This window comes from Columba livia, chromosome 2, assembly GCF_036013475.1.
Source record: "Columba livia isolate bColLiv1 breed racing homer chromosome 2, bColLiv1.pat.W.v2, whole genome shotgun sequence".
NCBI classification, from domain to species: Eukaryota; Metazoa; Chordata; class Aves; order Columbiformes; family Columbidae; genus Columba; species Columba livia.
In genome coordinates, this window is record NC_088603.1 from 79,967,299 (window position 1) to 79,990,563 (window position 23,265).

The 23,265-nt window shown below is 37.3% G+C and overlaps 1 protein-coding gene across 3 annotated transcripts in view; it reads right to left on the reverse strand.

The window, feature by feature from the left end:
• The window catches only part of DROSHA (drosha ribonuclease III), a 75,732-nt gene that overhangs the window by 36,338 nt on the left and 16,129 nt on the right, over positions 1-23,265 (reverse strand). For all 3 annotated transcript variants that reach the window (XM_065052600.1, XM_065052601.1, XM_021298013.2), the window contains exons 8-15: positions 19,881-19,967; positions 19,688-19,774; positions 16,667-16,738; positions 15,007-15,088; positions 13,604-13,678; positions 9,995-10,164; positions 5,161-5,285; positions 2,104-2,203 (exon numbers count right to left, since the gene is read on the reverse strand). In XM_065052600.1, the coding sequence (XP_064908672.1) occupies positions 2,104-2,203; positions 5,161-5,285; positions 9,995-10,164; positions 13,604-13,678; positions 15,007-15,088; positions 16,667-16,738; positions 19,688-19,774; positions 19,881-19,967 (798 nt within the window). The remainder of the gene's footprint in view (positions 1-2,103; positions 2,204-5,160; positions 5,286-9,994; positions 10,165-13,603; positions 13,679-15,006; positions 15,089-16,666; positions 16,739-19,687; positions 19,775-19,880; positions 19,968-23,265) is intronic.

Genomic DNA, 23,265 nt, shown 5'->3' on the forward strand with positions numbered 1-23,265 from the left:
CCTTTGCACTACAGGGCACTTGCTCAAAGCTGTTTCTTCCCAGCTTCCAGTATGAAGCCTGTGAGCATCTCTGGGCAGGAATGGGCTGTGTCTTCTGTTCTGCAGAGACTCACAGAGTGGTTCCAAGAGGCGCATCTATCCAGATACAGATTCATCAAACCTCAGACACCTTGATACTGAGGTGTCTAGGGTAGGAGGCTAGTTAGTCCTGTCTCCTTTTATATTCAATGAAGGGGAATAAATGGCTTCAAAACATGCATTTCTCTCTCCACAGACTTCAAAGCGAGCCTTCAGGTCCCAATTTATGCACCTACTATAAACACTCAAAGTTAGGTTAGAGGAATAAAGCCCTCAGGCATGACCTTGTCACAACTAATAACATCATAGAATCTCAAAGTAGTGAATGACTGATGGCATAGGGAACAGAGATGCTTACAGCACTGCACCCCTTGTGCACTGTCTAAAATTTGCATTTTGAGGCTGTGTCATTGGATATTTTCTGAGACAGGTGTTACAGTGTTTGCTAGACCTAGCTGTACTTTCAGGCTGACTGGCTCAAGAATGCTCCAGTGTTAATAATAATATATGATTCATCATCGTGAAAAGCCAAGGTACTGGTCAGATACAGCCCTACAGTTTCTCAAAGTTGCTGACACCTCCACTGGCAAAACACATAGGTTATCCTTACATAAAGCTTCTGCTTCAGTCCCTGTATGCCTCTCTGATGGCAAACTATTTGATAAACTCATTATCCCAGATAATTTGTCTAGCAACAAAAATCGGCACACCACACAGTGATAAATACCAAAGCAGCATTTTCTTTTTTGAAGCAAAACATAATTATCCTCCTACATCCAATCCACTACAATTTTAGAAATAAGTCATCTATTAGCTCCTAACGAAAAGTTGCCCATAAAACAACGGTTTTCCCTTCTACTTGCTCCGAGCCTAAAAAACTCGTAGCAAAAAATTATCTCTTATAGGGAGAATTTTTTTTCCCTTACAACTGTGGCACAGTTAAGTCACAACATTGTTTTTTTTACCCACTTAAAAGGCAGCGAAGGGCTTATTTAATATCAGCATAAACAAAATCTTAAACTAAGACTCTTGCTCATGCAACAGCATACTATGCTTTGCAGTAATAATAAAAATCAGGCGCAATGTCAAATTATCAAACATTTACTGCAACCAAAGCTACACAATTAGCAAACTGGAGAAGACTCAGGAATTGGACTAAATGATTCTCATGGGTCCTTTCCAACTTCAGATATTCTATGATTCTATGAATCATCAGGGTTTCTAATCAATATAAAACACCACTTAATTAAATTCCATCCAGTAGCAAAGAAGTTATTTTCTCCTCTGCATATTCTTTAAGTATCTTGCTCAATTAAGGGTGCCTGATAGACATGCACCAGACAAATTCAAAGCTACAGTGCAAGATTGCAAAAAAATAGATACCCAAGAGCAGGCTGCTTTAGTCTATATTTAGGTTACTTTATTTTTCTGATTTTAATTCCCGATTGGTTGAGCATCTGCACTTAGGAAATGCTTATTGCTCATTATGTCAGGGGAAAAGAAAGAGAGAAAAGATAAAAATTCAACAAATAACTAATTTTTCATTAGAGATTACTGAAAATGACAACAACCAGATGATTTTAACTCAAAGATCTTAAGGAATGTCACTAAGACTGCCTAACAAATTACAGTTTAAAATCATGTACAAGTGTGGCTGTTTTTATGTCAGCACAGAAGTGTTTAAAATTATGAGCCAGTTAAAAGCGCACTCTGAAGTAAAAAGTCCTTCTCTATGCTAATTCTTGAAACCACTAATGGCAATGTCTATAAAAAGTTATGCTTCTACAACGATCATTTCTATAATTGGGAAAAAATTGCAGTAGTTTGAAAGCTGAAAAAAGTAAAAGAAACCCACCACAGACATTCATAAACACGCAAAGACAAAAATAAAATCAGTGTTAACAGACAGAAAATAAAATCTTTTGTGAAGGATTTCTGTTGTTGCCATAAATAGGATGGTCATGTGGATTTATTCCATCCTGAGTTAGCATGTTCAATTATCAGTTATAGGAAGGCCCAGCATACCTCTCTTTGTGATAATTTCTGTTTATCAGCCTGTTTGACTTTGGGACTATTAGCCAGCAGGTGACGCAGCTTCACATAACTCTTCCACAGCTTTTGGTATCTAAAGGACAAAACCAGAAAACAAATATTTTGGTTGACACAACAAAAGCCTCTCACCATTTATCCTTATGAGCACACCAGCTGCTAATAATGCATCCATTTACACACAGATTTTCTACAAGCATCTTTTAGCTTCAGGAAGATCTCAAAGCATTTTCCAAGACAGGTGACAGTGTCTCTGCAGTTGATCCAGTGGGGTGGGCACAGCAGCAGAGCGGAGGCACCACTGTGCAGTGTGAGCTGAACAGCAAAGCTCAGGGTAGAACCCAGGCCTTACAGATATCCACTCGTCCTCTCCAAAGGGCCAGGTTCCCCATACTGAAAAGACTTGCCCGCAGCATGACATCTAAATTCACGCAGGTGAAAACTCGCTCTTTTCCACAGGGTTTACCCATCACTCACTGAAAAGCAGCAATAACCTTTCCCGAGAAGTGCATGTCCTCAGCCTGGCTGAAACATTTCAGTGAAGCACACCAGGAAGAGCTCTGCAAGTCATGTGCAACACAAAGTCATTCTGTGAAGAGTGAAACAAAAGTTTCATTCCCTATTGGTTTGCGTTGAATGGAAAGAGTAAGTCAAGTTCTCTCCGTGGTTAGCATATACTTAAAGTTTCTGGTTGTCTCCAACGGTCTAGTTTTTTGGGTTTTTTTGTTTTTTTGTTTTGAGGGCGTCTAATCACACATGAACTTCAATAACAGAACTTCCCCGGTTGGGAGCCACTCTGTGACCTAGCACAGGTTTTCACAAAACTTTTAAGAATTTACTCCATTTGTAGCAACATCCCACTATTACACTCAGCTGCAACTGACCAACAGGTTCAAAAGTTACTCTGGCAGGAGTAACAAAGAGAATCATGACATGGACTTTCTGTTCTTAGGAAACAATGTTATCTTCAAAACAGTATCACCTCCGTGGAGTTTTTTCAAGAAAACACATAAATCCAGACTTTAAATAGGAAGTAGGGAATCAGAGGACAAGAAATAAGTTTACCCAAGTTATTTATCTCCTTCTATATTTACATTATAAAAGAAGATCCTTCTCAGCACCAACTTAAAGCAGTGGTTTTAGTAGGAAGTTACCACATTAGTAGCAAAGCAGTAAAAGAAGCAACAGCACTTTTACTATTTCATATTCTTTCCAGCATCCAACATTCACAGGCACACAAACAGATCTTTTCTTATTGGCATTTTTTCCATAGCTATTTCTCTGCAGCATTCTTGAATGTATAGTCTCTGCCTCTTGAGATGCTGACATTTTTGAGTCTATAAGCACATCTGAAATAGTCAATCCATAGATTTTTCTTATGCTCTGTTCTCCGCATTTCTGAAACCTGCAGAATAGCCAATTCTATTTCTGACAAATTCCAATTCAAATAAGAAAATGAGTTAATAACAAATCAACCAACCAGAAAACAAACAAATGCCATTATGAGGTTTCAACCCAAAACTATGATCTACAATATACATCTTACTACCAGTATTAATATGGGTGAAATATGCTCTGTTATTACAGCTAAGTTTGAGAATTAATAAAGAGATTACAATAAAAAAACAAAAAGAAATCTGTATTAAAACCTGATAAAGAAAAGACACACTAGAGGAGAATCTTTTCTGGACTTTATCTTTTTCACACATATACCAGAGTTAAGCCTGAGATTTATGATGGCACCACAGAGGTCTTTCACAAAAACTGCACTGTTAGTCTCAGAAAAAGAAGCAGGCCTAAATTCTGTAAGCAGCTCTGGGAAAGAAACAAAACAAACAAACAAAAGCCATGGAAATTGTAAAGAAAGGTAAAACACAAAAGTGTGGTAAGAATATTTTTTGTATCTTTATACTGTTTTCGATGCACATAGGAGTGATTGAGCCTCAAAACCACAGGTGAAAATCAACACCCTTAAAAGACACTGGAGAGAATTGCATAAGATAAAAAAAAACAGTCTTAACTATACATGTGCAAGAGATGGGCTTTGTACTGTCTGTCTTCATGCAGAAAGCAGATCTCCAGATCGTTTAAAGAGTTCTCTGAAACTGTCAGAAATTAAGAATTGTGAATGAAATCCAGCAATCACTATCATGCCATTACATGAATCCACAGGAAACAGTATTTCTTGCTCTGCCTGAAGTCCTGATTCCCTCTCTGCTTCTTCACTACATTAATTCCAATCTCTATAAGGATTTAAAAGATACAGAGAAAAGTAGCATGAATGCAACAGCTTCCAAGATAGAAAACAGTACATAGGCTTGCTCCTTCAGGGCATAGAAAGAGAAAACTAAGTAGGATATGGCAGGGTGCAAGAAACATAAATTTCATGAAGAAAGCAAACAGCAAATGGCTATATTCTTCATTATTAGATGTAAGACTTGAAGAGCATCTAATCAAATGATTAAGTAGCAACTCTGAAACAAAAGTCAGTCCCTTTTCATAGGTTGCAAAATAGTACTGGGGAAGTGATTACCTGGAATCTTCTCCCTACCAAGTAGCATAAAAAAAATCTGAACTGTGATTTGAGAAATTTAGACAAGGAAGATCCATTCAGAGGTGTTAAAATGATCTAAACACAACTTCTAGCTTAGAAGTCCATATGCTACAGACCTTTGGAAGCGTGGGCATTCCTACCCCTCTGCCTTCCTGTTACACTATTCTCTCTCTAAAACCCTGCAACTGGTCTCTCAGAGAAATAACATGGAGCTTAAGGAACCTTTGGTCTGACCTAGAAGAGCTCTTCTCAGACTGAGAAATTTCACACTGTGCATGCATGCACGCACATGTAGTTCAGCAGATACGGAATTATGCCAGAAAAAAAGTTATACCTTGTCTGTAACATGGAGCTTGCGTCCAAAGTCATAAGCACTAAGCTTTATATCAGACTCAGTTAAGCATATAAGCAAGCCCTATATAAGCCACAAATGACAATAATGAGTTTCTGAACAAACAATGGAAAGAAAAGCATCTTACTGAGGATCTCCAGCATAACTGAGTTGAGCAGGTCGTATCCCAAAGTGGACAATAATGGGGAAAGTAATTACATCGGGATTGAACTGTTCGCGGTCCAGTTGATCAATACGCACTGAGCTGGGTTTCTAGGAGAAAAAGAAAACAAAATATACCTAAGTGACAATATCTCCATGGAAAATTTATTGCTTCTAGCCTACAGTATCCAGGAACCACAAAGTAGCAATATTCCAAGCTTATTAAAATACACATAGAACTAATCATTAATATTATAATAAATATTTGGCAATAACAATGACTGAAACAAAGTTAATCAACTTAGCCCTCACAGCAAAAAAAGGAAGTATTTTTATTTTCATTTTACAAGTCAGGAAATTCACAGTTTGATTATTTCTGAAGAGATAAAGCAACTTTCTTTGGTTGAATTTCACACTGGAAATAAAATCAAGATTAGTATTCTGGTATCCAAGCTCCCACATGCCTGAGTAGTTCACTAAGATCAGGCTACCTCTCTAATTTTAGTTCTGTTCCTGATTTCCTCAAGTGAAGTCATTATTAAATGCATTCAATCACACTGACTAAACAGCATTAAAAAATCTGTCACACTACTCTTAGAAAAGGCTGCTAGGCTGAGGTGTACAACGAGGAATACAGTCTTGTATAATGAGGAGACTTTTGTCCTTTTTACACTTCAAAACAGAAGTTCTTTTTATAGTTAAAAAGGACAGCGTAGGAGGCAGCTTTTGCTTTAGCACTAAAAACGCAGAAAATGAGTAACTGCATGTCACTGCAGAAGACGTGCTGTTTGCAGAGCTCTCAATCACTTATCTAACATATTTAAAAACTGAGTTCAAGGAACACAGTTTGTCTCCAAGTAAACATTTTCTCCATCACCTGGCAAGCTGCTTTGTTATCTGTCTGCTTACTCCCCACTTTGCAGTCAGCTGGATGACACTAAAACTTTCTGCTTTTCTAAGGTTTCAGAAAAAGGGCATTACTTCTAGATACCCACATCTCAAAACTTCTAAATTAGAATTGTGCATTTCTCAAATATAAGTTTCAGAGTTACAGAAACAGCTCCCACCATTCTCTTCATAAAACAAAAGCTGTGTCAAGAACAAAGCTTTCACCCTTCAAACCACCTTGGTAGAACTGTTCATAAGGATAATTTTCTGCATGGATAAGCAAAGTCAATTCTAGAAATAAAGGTAAGCCTCATCAGGTAACCACATTTCCAACCTATTCTAGAAAAAAAAAAAAAAACACCTTATTTAAAACTTTGACTTTCGTATAGAGCAACATTTTCCAAGGGAAAAATGCTTATTAGCTTCCCTTTGGACATGGTGACTGAACACAAGTTACATCACTCTGCAGCCAAAAAAAAAAAAAAAAAAAAAAAGGAGAAAAATATTCAAAAGTTAGCTCATGCTGCCAGGTTTTAAATGAATACAAAAAATAAAAGAAACCAAGAAAAAAGAAGACAAGTTTTTCCCCTACAGCACTTTCAATAAAAAGGGATCAGGACAACAAAATCTAATGAAAAACATGGGGAGAATTTGTAGCAGGTAGAATGCAGTACTCCAAACCAGAGCTTAAAGTCCTGAAATGAAAGTTTATCTGGTTTTGTGGGGTTTGTGGAAAGCCAATTTGAAGAGTTTTCATCTTCACAGAAGTTTTTCTTTGGTTCTCCCCTCTCTCGACATTAAAAAAGAGAAACTTCTTCCATCCCCACCCCCTCACAAAAGGAGCCTTGCTACACAACTAATTCCCTGAGAACCAAGATGGCAAAACATAATTAACAGAATATGAAACAATAATTATATTCAATACACCAATTATATTCAATAAATTAAAAAAATACAGATAGTTTTCCTATTCAAATGTTTCACATTTCAGACACTTAAATAGAAGTAATCTGATCTTCAAAAGTGAGCAAGGGAGAAAAGTTCTCAATATGCCTATAACAGGGTCTCTGTGAAACGTGTGGCCTCAGGATCACTGAAAACCAGACTCTCTATTTAAATGCCACCGCCTTTGAGTTTTGTCACTCAGTTACAGAGCTGTTCACAGATGCCTGGTAACAACCTGGACACAACAAATCCTTATTTAAGACTTAATCACAAATGTTCCTTCACTGAGGATGACGAGAGGGGAGTAGCCAGGCTGCGCTTCTTCTCTTCTGTGTAGTGAACCCCAGCTTCATATCTGGTGCCGATCCTGAAGATTTAAATGAACAAAAAGCACCAAACAGAAGCACAGAGTATAAAGTGTACACCAGCAGACAGGACACAAGCAAATTAGATGTTATTCTTCCAGATTTTTATACCTGTGTTCTTTTAAACGGAGTGCTGTGAGAGACCCTCTAATAATCGCAACCTTGCTTTTAAAATCTCATTGAAAACAAATAAATTTAAACGGAACAGAGGCCCGTTATCTTTGTTTCCTACTACAAACCTCATCAATCAAGGCTTTGATGATATTAGAAGACACGATGAGTTTGCATGCAGAAGTAGCACCTAAAGTATGTTAAAATACATATATATTTGTATTAGTGATAAAAGCAGCAATATTTTAGAAAGAAAGAGTGAAGTATTAAGTATTAAAGAGGATTAAAATTTGGGAACCTTTAATTCTATTCCAACACAAAGTTTCACTGAACTAATTAAACATCATCAATAAATTAAAAGGTTTTAAATAATGCTGAACTATTGTTAGATGTTTAAGTAATGGGATTTACATGCCTATCAATTCTTTTCCCTTCTCCGTCATGCATATACACGCACTTCACTTTAAAACAACAAACCCACAAAAAACCCCAAAATAACAAGAAAAAACCACAACTTCCCCCCCCAAAAAAAACAAAAGACCCCACAAAAACAAAAACCACATATAAAAAACCTAGAGATGCTCACAAGATGAATTATTATTTCTGAAGTGATGATGTGGAGGAAAGCAGCAAAATAAAATACAGTGGTTTTACTTTGTTGTGTCAAGTGGATTGAATTGAATTGAAGAGCTGTCATTTTCTGAAACAGTTTCACACTGTCTAACAGAACTGTTTTGTGTTCTAAAGTTGTAAAATGCATAGAAAATACTTTCATACTCTATTTTTCACTTACTTTCATATTCAGTAATATACGCTGCAATGAACAGAAAAAATCCATAAACTAAGAAGAAAGGCAATCTTCTTGAGAGAAAATACATGTTCTAATGATGGCACTGCAACATGACAACATCTCAAAGCGCTGCAGATTTGTTTTATGCTTACAAATTTTGATGTCCACATGCATCTCTAAAACTTTGCCATATAGAATGAAAAGTTTGTCAGTAAAAATCACATAAGATCTCAAAATTAACACTAACACAAACTGCACTGCCCTGTGCATAGACATTTACAGTTCGTTTACACAAAGAAGCATACATGTGTTCCTTCATGCTAAACAAAACAGCAGATTTTCAGCTAGCTGAAATCTGCAAAGCTTCAGCAAAATCACATATGCTATGTCAGTGTACACCACTCAGATGCTGACACTCGTATACTAGCATGTACCTTGTATCACAGAAACTACAGGCAACATCAAGCTAAACAGTTAAGGCTGCCTAACAATGTCTATTAAGAGATTCGGGATTAGCACTCGGTTTTAACCAGCTCAGGTAGAATGTTCCATACTCAGAGTTCACATGCATTCTGTATTTCATGTTCCCACAGATGACCTTATTTTCCTTTTGGTCTAGAAAATTTTAGCCTGAACGAAAAGACTAAGAACGAAATCAAGGGAAAGATAAATTATCCTGTCCAAGTTATGATTATCTTATAAAGTAGTTTAGTAAATGTAACACTGCTATTCTTAAAAATATAAACTTGAAAAAATATATTTAGGAAGTCACCTTGGCTGCAGTTTGGGGACAGGTTTTTCAGTTAGCAAACTACATTTCCACTTAGGCTTGATACCAAGTCACACTTTTTCTGGAAAAGCTAAGTGTAGTTATGAGCAAAAGAGGAAAATTAAGTCAGGGAAAGAAAGGTACTACAACTGCAAAAGCTACATGGCAGTCTAAAATATTATTCCAAAACACGCCTCCACTACTGAGAAGTCACTTCGCAATACTGACCAAACCACACAAAGACAACCCTGCAGCTTTTATGCAGCATCATCTATTCTTGTGACCCACATTTCTCAAGTGTGAAAGTCAGAAAAGTGGGCTAAATTCACATAAACACTGGAGTTGAAAGGAGCTGTGTTCAGAGCACCTAGGCTTCAAAATACTAATTGTTTCAAAAATAATAAGGCCGTAAGGGTTTCAAGCTTGGCACTGAAAATTAATGGATGCATTCATTAATGTACGCAAAAATCCTCAGTGTGAGAAGCAGTAACATAAGAACAACGTGGAAAAAAAAATAGGTAGAAAACACCTTTTCCATATTCAGGGCAGAATCAGGATAGAGCTCTTTAAATAGAGCTAGGGGGTCAAAAGGGGAAGATGAAAGAAAACTGCAAACAGTAATTCTCTGGTGCTGTGTCAGGCAAAAAGAATGAGATCAAGCACGTGAAGACTGTCTTAAGAAAATAGGAAAGCAGAGGAGCAAACTACAGTTTCACATACATAAAATACAGCCATTTCTTTTATTGTGCACACTGAAATAGTGCTCATCTGAAAATCTGCCCTTCAGTAGAGCGGCAGAGGGTGCAATTCTTCCCAGACTGGAACAAGCCAATGAACTGTTCCTATAGCAATCTGCAACTCCTCCCTTTCCAATTCAGCCTGTTGCAGACCCTCTGAAACAAGACACGTACGTGTCACTGGGTTGTTCATAGATCAGAATTATTTGCTTTACCATGCCAGGGCTGGTAACAATCATTCCTTTGCATTCTTCTGCATATTTCTGCCATTCCAGTTCTTCCCACTGAAGCATGTTGGCAATCTCCTCTTCAGGCACCAGAGCTTTACTGCATCGCAACAAGTAGAGAAGAATCTGATGCATTGAGAGTACTTCTTTCCCTCCATCTTAAAAACATAAATAAATAAACACATTTCAGATATTCCCTCCTAAACAATGAGCAAAAGAGAAAATATGCAGAACATAAAATATTTGGATGAGCAAAATAAAACACAAAATGCTTAAGGGGCTTGATAAATATAAAGGCAAATGTTTTATTGATGAATACTGCACATGTATAAACACTTTGCTAAACGGGAAGCAATAACAGTAATGGTAGCAAGAGTAACAGTTTCATCATACAGTAAAGCTGAAGTTTCTAACTTGCCTGAAAAACTTTAAAATGAATAGGCAGAACAATCAGTTATATCTTCCTTTTCACTCTTCTATCATTCTTTTTACAATGGTAGTTAAAAAGCCTTTAGGCATTTATGCAGCTTTTTTAGAAAAACACTCAAAATTTTACAGGATACTTCTAGATGACTGTAGCAAGTTATCCTTACATTTTAAACTCATCTGTAGTGCTTACATGCTGTACCTGCAGTAATGAAGACTTAAAAGCCTCATGTCATCTGCTGTCACTCAATTAATTGATGGCATGTGAAAACTGCTAAATACTTCTACCCCAGGAAAAATGGACAGCAAAGGCTGCTTGTAACAAAGGAAGACAGTATAATAAACATCTGACTGGCTCCAGGTAGACAATTACAGATGAAGATGCAAACAGGAAAGACGAACGAATGACAATTCTGACAGACCACCACTCAGAAGACACTGACTATTCAGATTCAGTATGTCCACTCATATGAGTAAAAAGATAGACATGTTACTACAGTGCTTTAACTTTGACACATATCTCTCCAACCCTCTCCTTCAACAACAGCCTGTTAATTTGTAGGTATGGAGGTATCTTCCAATTTCATCCCCAGAGCACAAACATTGATTTGCCTTCCTCAGTAAGCAGAAGCAATCTCATCCTGCCACTGAGTACATTCTATCACTACACACACACACACACACAAAAAAAAAGAAGAAGGAATAGAGAACAAAAGAGAAGCCTTAGAGCAATTTGGGGGATGATGCCACAGCACAAGGAATGTGATCCCAGACACACAAAAATCCTTGCATAACGGCAGTGCTGCATAAGATGATGTCCTCTACACAACACGCAAAAACGAGTGCTTCTCTTACTTCGGCTGGGATTACAGCACTGTGGTACACAAAAGATTAAAGGGAGTGAGTGGTATCACTTGACCTCTTTGAACAATCAACCTCATTCAAACTTCAAGAGGGAATCTTGAATAGAGAAAGACACCCCAATGTCACTGGAAACAGAGCTACAGGGGCAGATTATTTAGTGTGCAAAGTTTTCCTTCAAATTAAATGGGGACTCAGTTCACAAGACTCATCTTTATCAAAAACTAGATTATACTGTTAAGCAAGAGGTAGCCTATGTCCAACAATCACAAAAAAAAAAAAACAAAACTCAAACCCAACAACAGCTATAGCCTTACTTGCTAAAGACCATGTACTGGAAGGGTGCTAAACAGTAGTTAGAGACCTGACCTTCCCAGGGTCAAGACATGTGGTACTTGTGACCTCAAATGTTTTATCCTAGTCTTTTTCTCTCTTAATACATTTAGCATCATAAAAATCTATGACAATGAATACAATACAGCAACTATTCTAGATGCAATGTATCTCTGGCACTCACTGAAACTGGTACAATCTGCTCAAAGCTTAGAACTATCCCAAGGCCTGTCTTTAAGTAATTCACATAGAAAACATGGCATCCCAAACCTCATATTTTTAGACCACATTACAAAAATATGAAACTAGAGGCGATGGGAAATTACCAATTCATTTCTGCCTTAAAAGAGATAGTTGATGAATGTGTGGAGATCTGTTGCACCAATATATCTTCTTTGATTAGACATAGATAAAGTTCTGCAAACATACCTGAAGGAAATAATTTCCAGTTTCTGAAAATTAAAAATCTCCAAGGATATCTCAAAAAATAATCAAAACAAAATGCAAACTTTATAAAGAAGTATCTGTCATAAAGATGCTAAAAGGCAACTATTTATGCAAAAATACCAGGAAAAAGGCATTTTTATAAAGAGTTAGAAGGCTGGGAACCTCCAAGAGGAAGCACATAGGAATATGTGTTATAGAAACTTCTCTCCCTATCAGTCAACAATCCCACAGCACAGAAAGAGCTGTCTTCTAAACTGAAATAAAAAAAAAAATAAATCAGAATATAAAAACCTCAAACTAATAGGAAAACACCCTCAAGCTACACAAACCAGGCAGGTCAAACTTGTTTTCATTTTGTGATGAGGTCAAGTTAATCAGCCACATGCGGCTTGATGGCTTATTTTGTAAATTGCTTCAGCAGAACCAAATCAATGTTTGCTAGCAAGCCTCAGAGCTCTGCTTCTGATTGAACAGTGTTGTGCATCCAGGAAGGAACAACAATTAGAAATATAGTCATCTAGCCATCAGTACTCTCCACAGCAATGAGATAAACCTCATTTAGCTACAGCTATAATTAATAACCCAACTAAGTTTGAAAGCCCAGAGCAGAGAGCACCTCCAGGCCACAGTCTTCTTGATGAAGCTTGTTCCATGTCTCATCTGCACCCTCAGTCCAGCAGCTGAAATGCGTCCTCCTGTCCACACAACACTTCTGGTACAATCACTGGCAGGACCTCAGCAGGACATGTTTTCAATGGAGCCATGACATTTATAGCAACTGAAAGTCTGTCCTAGTATCTTAGGATGTGTTAAATGCCTGCATAAGCTGTTCACTCAAAACAAGCGTAATGCTCCACACTGAAGCTTGTCCTTGGCTGGCAGGCTAGGGTTGAACTGCATAGGAATGGTGTTTTTCTGTCTTTCACCATTTGCTGCAAAGTCTAAGCTTGCATTAAGATAAAGAAAGAAAGAAACAATCAGAACAACATGTGCTCAGGTGTGCCAATCATGCTGACCCTTGAAAATGCACATCAAGAATTTCAATGTAATCACACAGTATCCTGAAGAGCACAGGGGACATTAAATTCAATTTCACACATAGGATTAGATAATACCGCTCCTCAAATGCCACAGCTCCATCATAGGACACAACAAGAATGACCCAGCACCACCTAAAATCACGTGAGAGACAAAAGCTAAAAGTGAGACCTGGCCTACCCATCTGAATGCCAGTGCTAACTAAATCAGCCACACTGCAAGTGAGCACTAAAGACTTCAGATGGAAGCACCAGAACTCTAGACTGACTGAACCATTTCATTTACAATAAGCTGCTTTTTTTTGGGCTTGTTGTTGTTGATTTTTTATTTGTTTGTTTCTTTGTTGGTTGGGGGAGGGGCATAGTTTTTTGGGTTTGTTTTGCTGTTGTTGTTTTGGGGGGCTTTGGAGGAGGTGGTTTTGTTTTTTTGTTTTGTTTTGCTTTGGGTATTTTTAGATCTAATTTCCATAAAGCTACATAATACGAACATTACCTGGAAGAAATCTCACAAATCGTGGCATGAAGTGAAATCTGGGGCAGCAAACAGAATCACTTTCAAGTGAAGGACCTTAAATATGAAAAAAAAATACAGGAAATTATGAACAGCAATGTATTTGTAGAAGAAGAAAACAAAAGGTAACTCTACCGTAGATGAAAGCAATGAATGGTAATCAGATTCGATAGGGCCTAAGTTTTAATCAGAAAAGTAACAAAATGCATTGCAGAGAGGAACATAGTAACAAGTTCTAGTGAAAGCTTTCACATGGATAATTTCAAAGAAAGCTACAATAACTTACAAAGAAGCTAACAAAACCACAGTAGTTTCATTTAAAACAGTGATACAGAAAATATTATTTTATATCAGTAATTCACTTAAGTCTTACAGACACAAACACTAGCTTATTAGTCCCTCCCAATTAGTGGGGTGTTTTCCAGTTACAAAGATAATAAGGAAATTTCTGTGATGCTATTTTGCATGAGGTTTTTTTGTTTGTTTGGTTGGTTTTTTTCTTTTTCATTTCCTATTTCATCATCCAAAGCTTTGCATGAAAATAAAAACCAAACCAGTGAGTACCTGGTGTTAAAAGAGAAAGAACTATCAGAACCAGTGATATGAAAGACAATATTGACATCAGAATACCTTTAGTATCAAACCAAAGAAGGCTACACAAAATATATGAAACCTGTATGCTACTCTGTTGAACTGCAATAAGTGAAGAGCATCTCCATAGATAAAGCCAAGACACCAAAAGACACCAACATATTCTGAAGTGAAACTCCTTTTATATTCTCATTTTTATTTTAGACCAGGGGAAGGATCATCCCTGAAACTCTCCTTTGTTACAGTCTTCATAGAAACATAGATTTTCATCTTGTCAAGTCAAAACTTTCATGTATAATGATATAATACATTATCCCTCTATGGCTGATTGTATGACACTGCTTTGTAAGTTGACTGTAGAGAAATCCTGTATGAGGAACCTGTTTGTTACCTTGTAAAAACAGAGAGAACAATTTACCTGACACTTTGGCTTTCAGAATACCGTGCACACAACAGGGTGCAATATTAAACATACCTTAATATTCTAAATTAGATTAAAAAGAACAGTTTTGGATTAAAGAATAAATTCGGTTTACCTGAGAGAACACAATGCTAAGTTTGCATTTCAGTTGCTACAGTCCACACTAATGAACTCTAATATATTTCATCTTCTTCAAGAAGAAACTGGAAGTCCATCCTTCTCGCATAAACCACCATTTGACTTTGCTCTTTTGAGGCCCATCCCCATTTTTTTCTTTTTAGAACAAAGAACATCACAAAATAGAGTCCTATTTACAAAAGCTGCAACTAATTCCAATTTTGTATGTTTTTTTTTTTTCCTAAATAAAAGTTACCTTTAAGATTCCAGTCATAGAGCTCCAAAATATCTTTGAATAGATATGAAGAGAACAGCTCAAGACCCCTCACACAAAAATTCTGGGGAAAGAAAAAAAAATAAACCAGACTTATAATTATATAACACTGTAATACAAATAATGCCACTCAGATATATGTAAACAAAACAATGACAGAAACAGTGGCTTTGTATTTGCCAATCACTAGACACTGGGCTTTGGAAACAGTACTGATATATTTGTAATCATCTACTGTAACATAACACAGTGATCTCTTCAGAAAGCACCATCAAGAAAGCATTGTAATGAGGACACTTTAGCCAATGTCCAAATAGGCAGAAATTATGAACTGTGCACTCATATCCTTTCACCTGTATAAGCTAAGCAGATGGCATATTTCTGAGAAGGACCTTTTTTGTAACTCACTTCTTCCTATATGTTCATATTAAAACTTTATAAGTCACCATCTGTGATATCGTGATCATGTCCATAGCAACATATCAGTACAATACAAATTGAGGACTTTGACCTGAAGAGCCAACAGGAAAGGAGGAAAAAAAAAAAAAAAGGGAAAAAAAAAAAAAAAAAAAAAATCAGATTCTTCTCATCAAGCAGGGAAGCAGCTCCCCCAAAGCAAATAGCTTTCATTCAGAAATGAAGGGACATGAAAAGCCTTCCTTAAGAAATAGTATCAGGCCAGGTTGATATAAATTGTATGTGCATGATACTGGCCATAAATTCCAAAACCAACTAGACAACCTCTCTCCCAAGAACCCTTTAGTAAAGATGGTCTTAAAAGAGCACTGTAGCCAATTGCTGTGGCCAATTGACCAAAAGCCCAAAAAATTGTCAAGTTCCCTATTTTGCTTGGTGGCTGTTTGTTGTTTCAGAGCAAGATCTGGAGACAACACAGCAGATTCAGTAACAAGAAATGAATTGCTTTGATCACGTTAATCTTGCTGAGGAATTTCAGGGCTCTTGAATATATTTAAATGCTGTTGAGCAACAAAGAGAAAACTAGAAAGAAAAATGTAAATATATGTGACTAAATTAAATGCTGATCCTATCTTTGTAGTTAATATGCAGGGGTGTTTCTGTACCTACACATGCTGTTCCACTGCAGCAATTTACATCACAAACTGGCTTCACCAGGACTAATTTGTAATAAAAAAAAAAAAAAATATGAATCGAATGTGCTTGGTTTGTATCCACCGGAAATTTGTTTTGGCAACAGCTTATATTAAGTACTGATAAACAATCTTCAGAGCTTCAAACTCACGATTAAGTGTCAGCTCTGCCACTGACTTATGTAGTCCTAGCAAACCAGCACCTCCACACGCCTTATTGTTGTCATCCATAAAAGAAGGATAATGCCTAACTCAGCTCACAGATAAGAGTACCTGACATATATTGTATATAACTTAAAATGAAAAGAAGCTATGGATATAAGCACTTCTTACTATTTGATTTTAATATACGATAGCCTAGGTAGATGGATTTATGGTAGTACGTGTGAGTGCAAGTTCCTTTTCAGCCATTTGTTCAGAACACAGCCTGTCTCTCAGAGACTTCATAAAATGGGATTCTGAAGAGTTTAATCCATTAAGCATATCAACAACTCATAACCCACTCTGACTTTTTGACTAATTATCCTTCTTACCTCAGGCATCATCTCCTCAATGAAATGAATTGTATAGTCAATGTTAAATCTGATTACTTTACATAGAGGAATCTGGAAGAAAAATAGAAATTTAGCATGAAAAATTATACAGTATCACATGTATAGCTAATACAGTTTTGTATGCAAAGGTATTACTGTCTGTTGAAAAGGGCATTTACTAAAACAGCTGCTCTGGGGGATCATGCAAAGACAGGAACAGAAACATGTGCAAGAGAAGTAACAGTTCTAACCTCCACCTCTGTAACAACACAGGGCTGACAGGAGGGATGGTAAAGGAAGATTAAATAATGCCATCTACTGGAGAAGAAATTTTCTTTGGAAGAAAAAGCAAAGCTCAGTAAACCCATCTTTTTTCTCACTTGTGTATTTGAAAGTGAATTTATTGTTGGTGACACAACATGTCAGATTGATACAGTGACCTGAAGGCAAGGTGTTTGCAGCACATTGTCAATTCTGTTAGCTACACTGCCTTAAAATATGGCCTTAAGTCATAGCAACATAATGCAAGAACTTCAGGATAAATTTATAGGTTTATACTAATTTCATCCAATAAACATTCTCAGAACTTCATTCAAATAATTGGTTAAGACAAACATCTAATTCCTTTTTTCCACCTCTGAAAAGAGGTTCTTTGGTTTGAAAAGCCCATGCACTGCTGAAGGTGTGTGATTTTCTGTCTTTTTTTTAATGAAATTTTTGAAAGCAAAAATGTAAAAGACTAAAGAAAGGCCTAATCTTACCCTATATTTCTACAGGTCTAAGCAAGTGTTACTATTCACTGGCCTTACAAGCATAAAAGAATCTTAGAACCATTCAATGGTCTGTGAAAGTGAGGCAAGCCAAGGTTATTTTGCATTGATAAGCACACAAATAAATATCTGAACAGTGCTGGGGCTGCGCTGAAATCAATGGACTTAGCAGAGACGCAGTATTCTGCTTGCATTTTCTTGCAGCCCAGTATCAAACACCTGACTCTTTTGTCTACAGAAATCTGTTGGTACCTGCATGATAAACTAAGAAGCTACAACAAACAACCAAACAAAAAAAGTGCATTTCCTACACCTTGATACAATATTAAATGCAAATGCAAAAGTAAAAAACCTTGGAAGTCAAATGTCCTTAGAACCTGAGGAGAGGAAAATCTGTCACATTTAAATTAGCAGGGCTTAAAAAAAAAAATACAGAAAGTGTTTGCTTACTTTCTAACACGTAAATTCAACCACGAAAGCATGTTTGGATTCTTCATGAATTCGAGCTCCATGTACACATGCAAATGCATAGCAAAGGAACATGAGGTTGGTACTATCAAATTGTTTTGGAAGTTATATTAAGAAAATTAGAATTTCTCTTATGACTCTACTAACCATTTTCTCTAATATCTTATCTGCTCAGTTATTACTGAATAATAGTAAAAACAGTAATAAGACTTCTAACAGTGTGCCAAGCTAAGACTTCAAGTTACAGAAATTTGGTTCATTCAAAGATGTTGGTGTTTGGATCTCTACTTTTGCTACTCTTTGCCACCTCCCTTTTATCAAATATGTTCCAAAATGTCTCCAAAACAGCAGTTTTTATGTTGCCAAAAATCATCTCAAGACAACAAGAGACTCCTTCTAAAGGGCTTTATAACTGTTAGAAACAGGAACTGACAAAACAGTGTTGCTTTGTATTGTCGTGTAAAAAAGTAATAATTTGCTGCTGATCACTTCCCCTATTTGGAATGAGAAAGAAAAAACCAACCAAACAAACACACGTGCACTTTACGGTAAGAGTAAGCTCAATGTCTTCACTAACTACTCAGGTCAGATAAGAAGAGTTTTCCTTGTTCTCATATATTAAAGATTTCCACAACTCTGCCTTCCTGTCATGCAGTAGACAGAAAAATTATAAAGATAAGGTGTTTTTTTAGCCTTTTAATGGGAGTAAAACGAAACTGTTCCTTTTTGCTCATTTGCAAAGTGAAAACGTAAAGCCTTGGGTCAAATCTGCCTGAGCCCCAAGGCTGAGTTAACGCTATCTGGCAGGAATGCTTCACACTGCAACCCCACCGGCTGAACTCTACTCTCTTACTGACTTCTCATGAACATAACAGTCTCTTGCCCTGATCACCAAAAGTAAAGTGTTGCCATACATATTATGCAAGTGAACTGTCACAAGAAAAAATGCTTTATTCTCAGTGCCTTTCAGTACCGCTATTCTTACATCCCAGTACTGAACTGATAACCATGCTTACACTGGGTTTTGGCATTGGTGGTGTAACTATTAATATGCATAAAATCAAGGAAACAAACCCTACAATATTTTAAAAAACAGTTATTGGAATATCAAGATAACAAAAAAATCTTGGAATGTACAGAAACTAAGTATATTTTTCATTCAGATATGGCTAACAGCTTATACTGGAAGAGCAGGGCAGTCAGGTACCAGCCATGTTCTTTTCTTTTTATGTTTTGAGAGTCATATAACATTAATTGATTTTTAAATAGCTAAGACTTTTAATAAAAATCATAACTTGCCTAGTTCCTGAAGAAGATTAACAGATGTTAGAAAGTAGTGGATAGGTGTAAGTAAGTTTTTAGAAGAGAGAAATCCTTTTAGAGTGGATCTCTGAAAAAAAGTCAATTTGTCACTTAAAGGAAAACCTTTTTCTCTTGCTGTTTTTTTTCGACTCTTTCAACTTAACAAACCTCCTCATCCAATTTAATCAAATCAACAGTTTTAACAATTTACTCCATGGTTTGTTTCACTTCCAAATTGTGAAACATATAAAAACATTGCTTTGAAGCACACCACAGTCTCAGTCACAGTTTGAAGACAATGCTTAATACAATTAGTAGAGAAAAAACCTGAGACCATTAGCACAAGCGCACTTCCCATGTCCCCAGTTCTGGTGCAATGTTTGTAACATACCTACACCATTATTTTACAGAAATTCTACTCAGGGCAGAAACAGCTTGCCTTCTAAACGAAACCCATGTATATAACAATGAAAATACTTACATTTGTTAGTGGGGCATGTGCAAACATTGAGAACCCTTCAAAGATATATTCGTGGTCATCATACTCAATAACAGTAGGTCTGTCTGTCTAAAAAATGCAAACAAAACCACCATGAATAAGCAAGAAGTAGCACTACTTCCATCATTGAAAACAAAATTAGAGTCCCAGTCAGAATTCTTTACAAAGTACTTACTAAGAAGTTTGTGGGAGGTGACACAGTAATTCGATAATGATACAGTCTTCCAGCATTGTTGGTCATGGGGCGACATGGTTTAATGGGCTTAAAGAAAGAGATAAGTAGAATTATGTGTAGAGTCAAGGCAAATTTAGGTTAAAAGAGAGAATAAAGAATTCCTAATAGCCATGAAATATGCACTAGGAAAAATTAAATATAAGCAGGTAGTCATAATAAAGCATTCCGGGAAGAGGGAAAGTCAGGCCTTATCTGCAATTTCACTTTAAGAAATATTTTTAAAGCTATTCAAAAGGAAAAAGGGTGAAAAACACTGCTGCAATTTTTTCATCTTCCATTTGACTCTCCAACTTTCTAACACCCAGCAGTTAGTTGTTTAGGTACCACACCAACTTCCTCTTTTATAAAATTTGTTTCAGGAAACTCATTTTAAAAGCTTATGAAAAGGAACCTGGACCTCACATAAGGAGATCTCAAAGTATGTTATCAAGACAGACAAGTATCAGCTCATCTGCCTGGGGCAAATCTGGGGCCTCTAGAGACCGGATTAGATGGATTAGTCCATCACCCAGAGGCAGCTCTGGTAACCCAGCTCTGTCTGGCAGGTTGTAATGCCTGCCTGCGAGGAGCAATGGCAGGCAGCCCTCCGCGTGCTCTGATGCAACACCAAATGTCTGGGACTCAGGTTTTCTTCCAGCTTGCTCTGAAGCAGTCCAGTTTAAAGACTTAAAAATCCTCAGCAGTCAGACAAAACCAGTTTCTTGCATGCCCTACACCCAATCTGCTGCAGCTCAGAGGCTGCCACCAGCCTGTTCAAAATTAATCTGTCTGCATGGTAAAAAAAATAATTCAAAAATCACTGCAACGAGCAAGGTATAATAGTACTTGTTGAGCATTGATAAGGACCATGGCTGAAAACATTGTGACTAGTTCAGCCAGGAGAAGACACATTCAGAGCAGGGGGAACTGTGATCTACACATCAAAGACAAGCTAACGAGCCACAGATCAGGCCGGCTGGCCGACCAGAGATGGAGGATGTGCTGGAGGGCACATAGCCCCACCTCGTGATATGCCCAGCTCGGCAAACAAAGGGGAAAAGTTGAGACCCTTTAACGTGGCCCGGAGCTTGTCCAAACTTGTTCACCTTTTGCAATCACCACTTCCCCCCTGATTTCTGCATGACACAAGGAGCAAAGAAGAGACCCCTCAACCTGGTCCAGGACCTGTCCAGACTTGTCCCTCTTTCGCAATCACCACTTTCCCCCCACAGACTTTCCTCTACTCTGGGAGCTATAAAAAGCCCACCAAAACCAGCATGCTTTGGAGAATACCAGTCTCATCTAAGGGCCTGTCCAGTCACCATCAAGGAAATACCAGCCTCACCGAAGGAAATACCAGCTCGGCCTCACCAAGAGAATACCAGCACCCTGAAGACCCTCACTCTGAACCAGACATCAGAGGATGCTGCGCTCCTGACCTCAACATCCTCGCCGTGGAACACCGAGGCCATACATCATCGTACAAGTCCTGTCATCCACACTGTGGGGCCGTAAGAGACTGGATCCCTCACTCTTTTCTTTCTTCCTTTCTCTCTGCTCTTTCCTTCTCTCCTTTTTTCTATATCCCCATTTCTTTGTCTCTCCTCTCTACATATATCTCTTTCTCTCTCCCTTATACCTTAGTTTTCCTCCTTCTCTACCACTCTCTTCCTCTCTTTCCCTTTTGAACACATAAGGACAACACCACCTTTAAGCTCTGCTGTTGATTTCTGGTTAAATTTCATATTATAGCTACTGATGGTTGTCAACATACCGCTCGTAGTAGGATTTTTGCTGTTAATGTGTAGATAAGTTCTGTTATACTTTTGCAAAGTCACCATTCGCTGTAACCAATATTCCAACAAGTACTTTTAGTAAAACTCACAATTGAACTGGACCCCGGAGGTGATTGTCCGTCATTCACTTCACATAACCGTGCAGAATTAACCCAGAGTTAACTCACACCTGGTCTCATCTGTTGAGCCAGGGCACGTGTCACATCTAGAGTTATCTCATCCCTCATCCCATCTGTTGGGACAGGACAGTACTCTAAACAGCATTACAAAAAGCTGGCCTGATGGCAATGGAAGCTGCTACACCACTACGCAGTTCTGTGCACTTTGCTAAAACCCATCCAATAAGGAGCATAATTACTCTGGCTGTTCAGCCCTAGTTAAGCTTCTCACTGCTGTGACGGGACAGTTAAAACTGGTCTGTTTAAAGGTAGGCAGTCTTAGCTACAGGACACTGTGAAAACTGTATATCCTAGGAGATTTTCTAAAACCTCAAACTGTCAGTTGGCCTTGCTCCAGGAAGCAGCCGTCTTCATGCAGCAAGTTTTATATACCAGTTTTATCCTGCTAAAATTTTCTCCCTCTTTCTCTGCAGGAAAAGCACTACAGACAACATGGGGAGGAATTGATCCTGAACTGAAGCAATTTATAGTAAGACTAAAGCCATTTTTCTGAAATGGAATAATTCACAGAAACAAACATTCACAAATCTTTAACTGCAGAGAAATAAAAGAATGTTTCAGTAAATATATGTAAAAATACATGCCGAAAAATGAAATTCTTCAAGAAAAATTACAACGGTAAATTGTAAAACCTACATATTTACATTCTCAAACTCTTTCATAAGAACAAAGTGTTTTAGAATAAAAAAAGCTTGAGGTGGTCCAAGCACTGTTTTTCTTTCCAGAAACAATACTGATCATGGAGCATGATCTGCACAAATGAATACTTCTAAAGAAAAATAATCAAATACTATTTCCACAACATTTTTCAAAGGAAAGGCAGTAATTATAAAAAATGTTTCAGGATGCTGATGAAGCCATTTTTTTCTAATCACCAATTAACTGTTTCAGAGTGTACAGAGAGCACTGTGTACAGTACAGACATGCTCTAGTGCTACAGCAAGAACACCTCCTGACAGGCTTCCTGCTCCTGACACAGCAGAATTACTATTTTATTTACTTTTCCTTTTAAAGCAATCCCTTCACAAAGAGGGCCTTCATAACATACTCATCCACTTAAAGATGGCAGATCTTTAATAACAAGTTCTTTTTTATTAATGTAATTGTGGTTTTGTGTTTCAGAAACTCAAAAAAACCCAAACCAAACCAAACAAACGAAAAAAAAAAAACGAACAAAACAAAACCCAAAACAAAACAAAACAACAACCTTGAACTGAACAAATAGAAGTAAAAGTTTTCCATAGTTTTCAGGTAGATTTCATTACCAGTATTGCATTTTCAATATGAGGTTATATATATAAAAAGTTGCACAGGAGTTTTTACTAAGCCTGTAAATCGTGGAAAAAAACCTCTCAAATCATCCCAAGTATG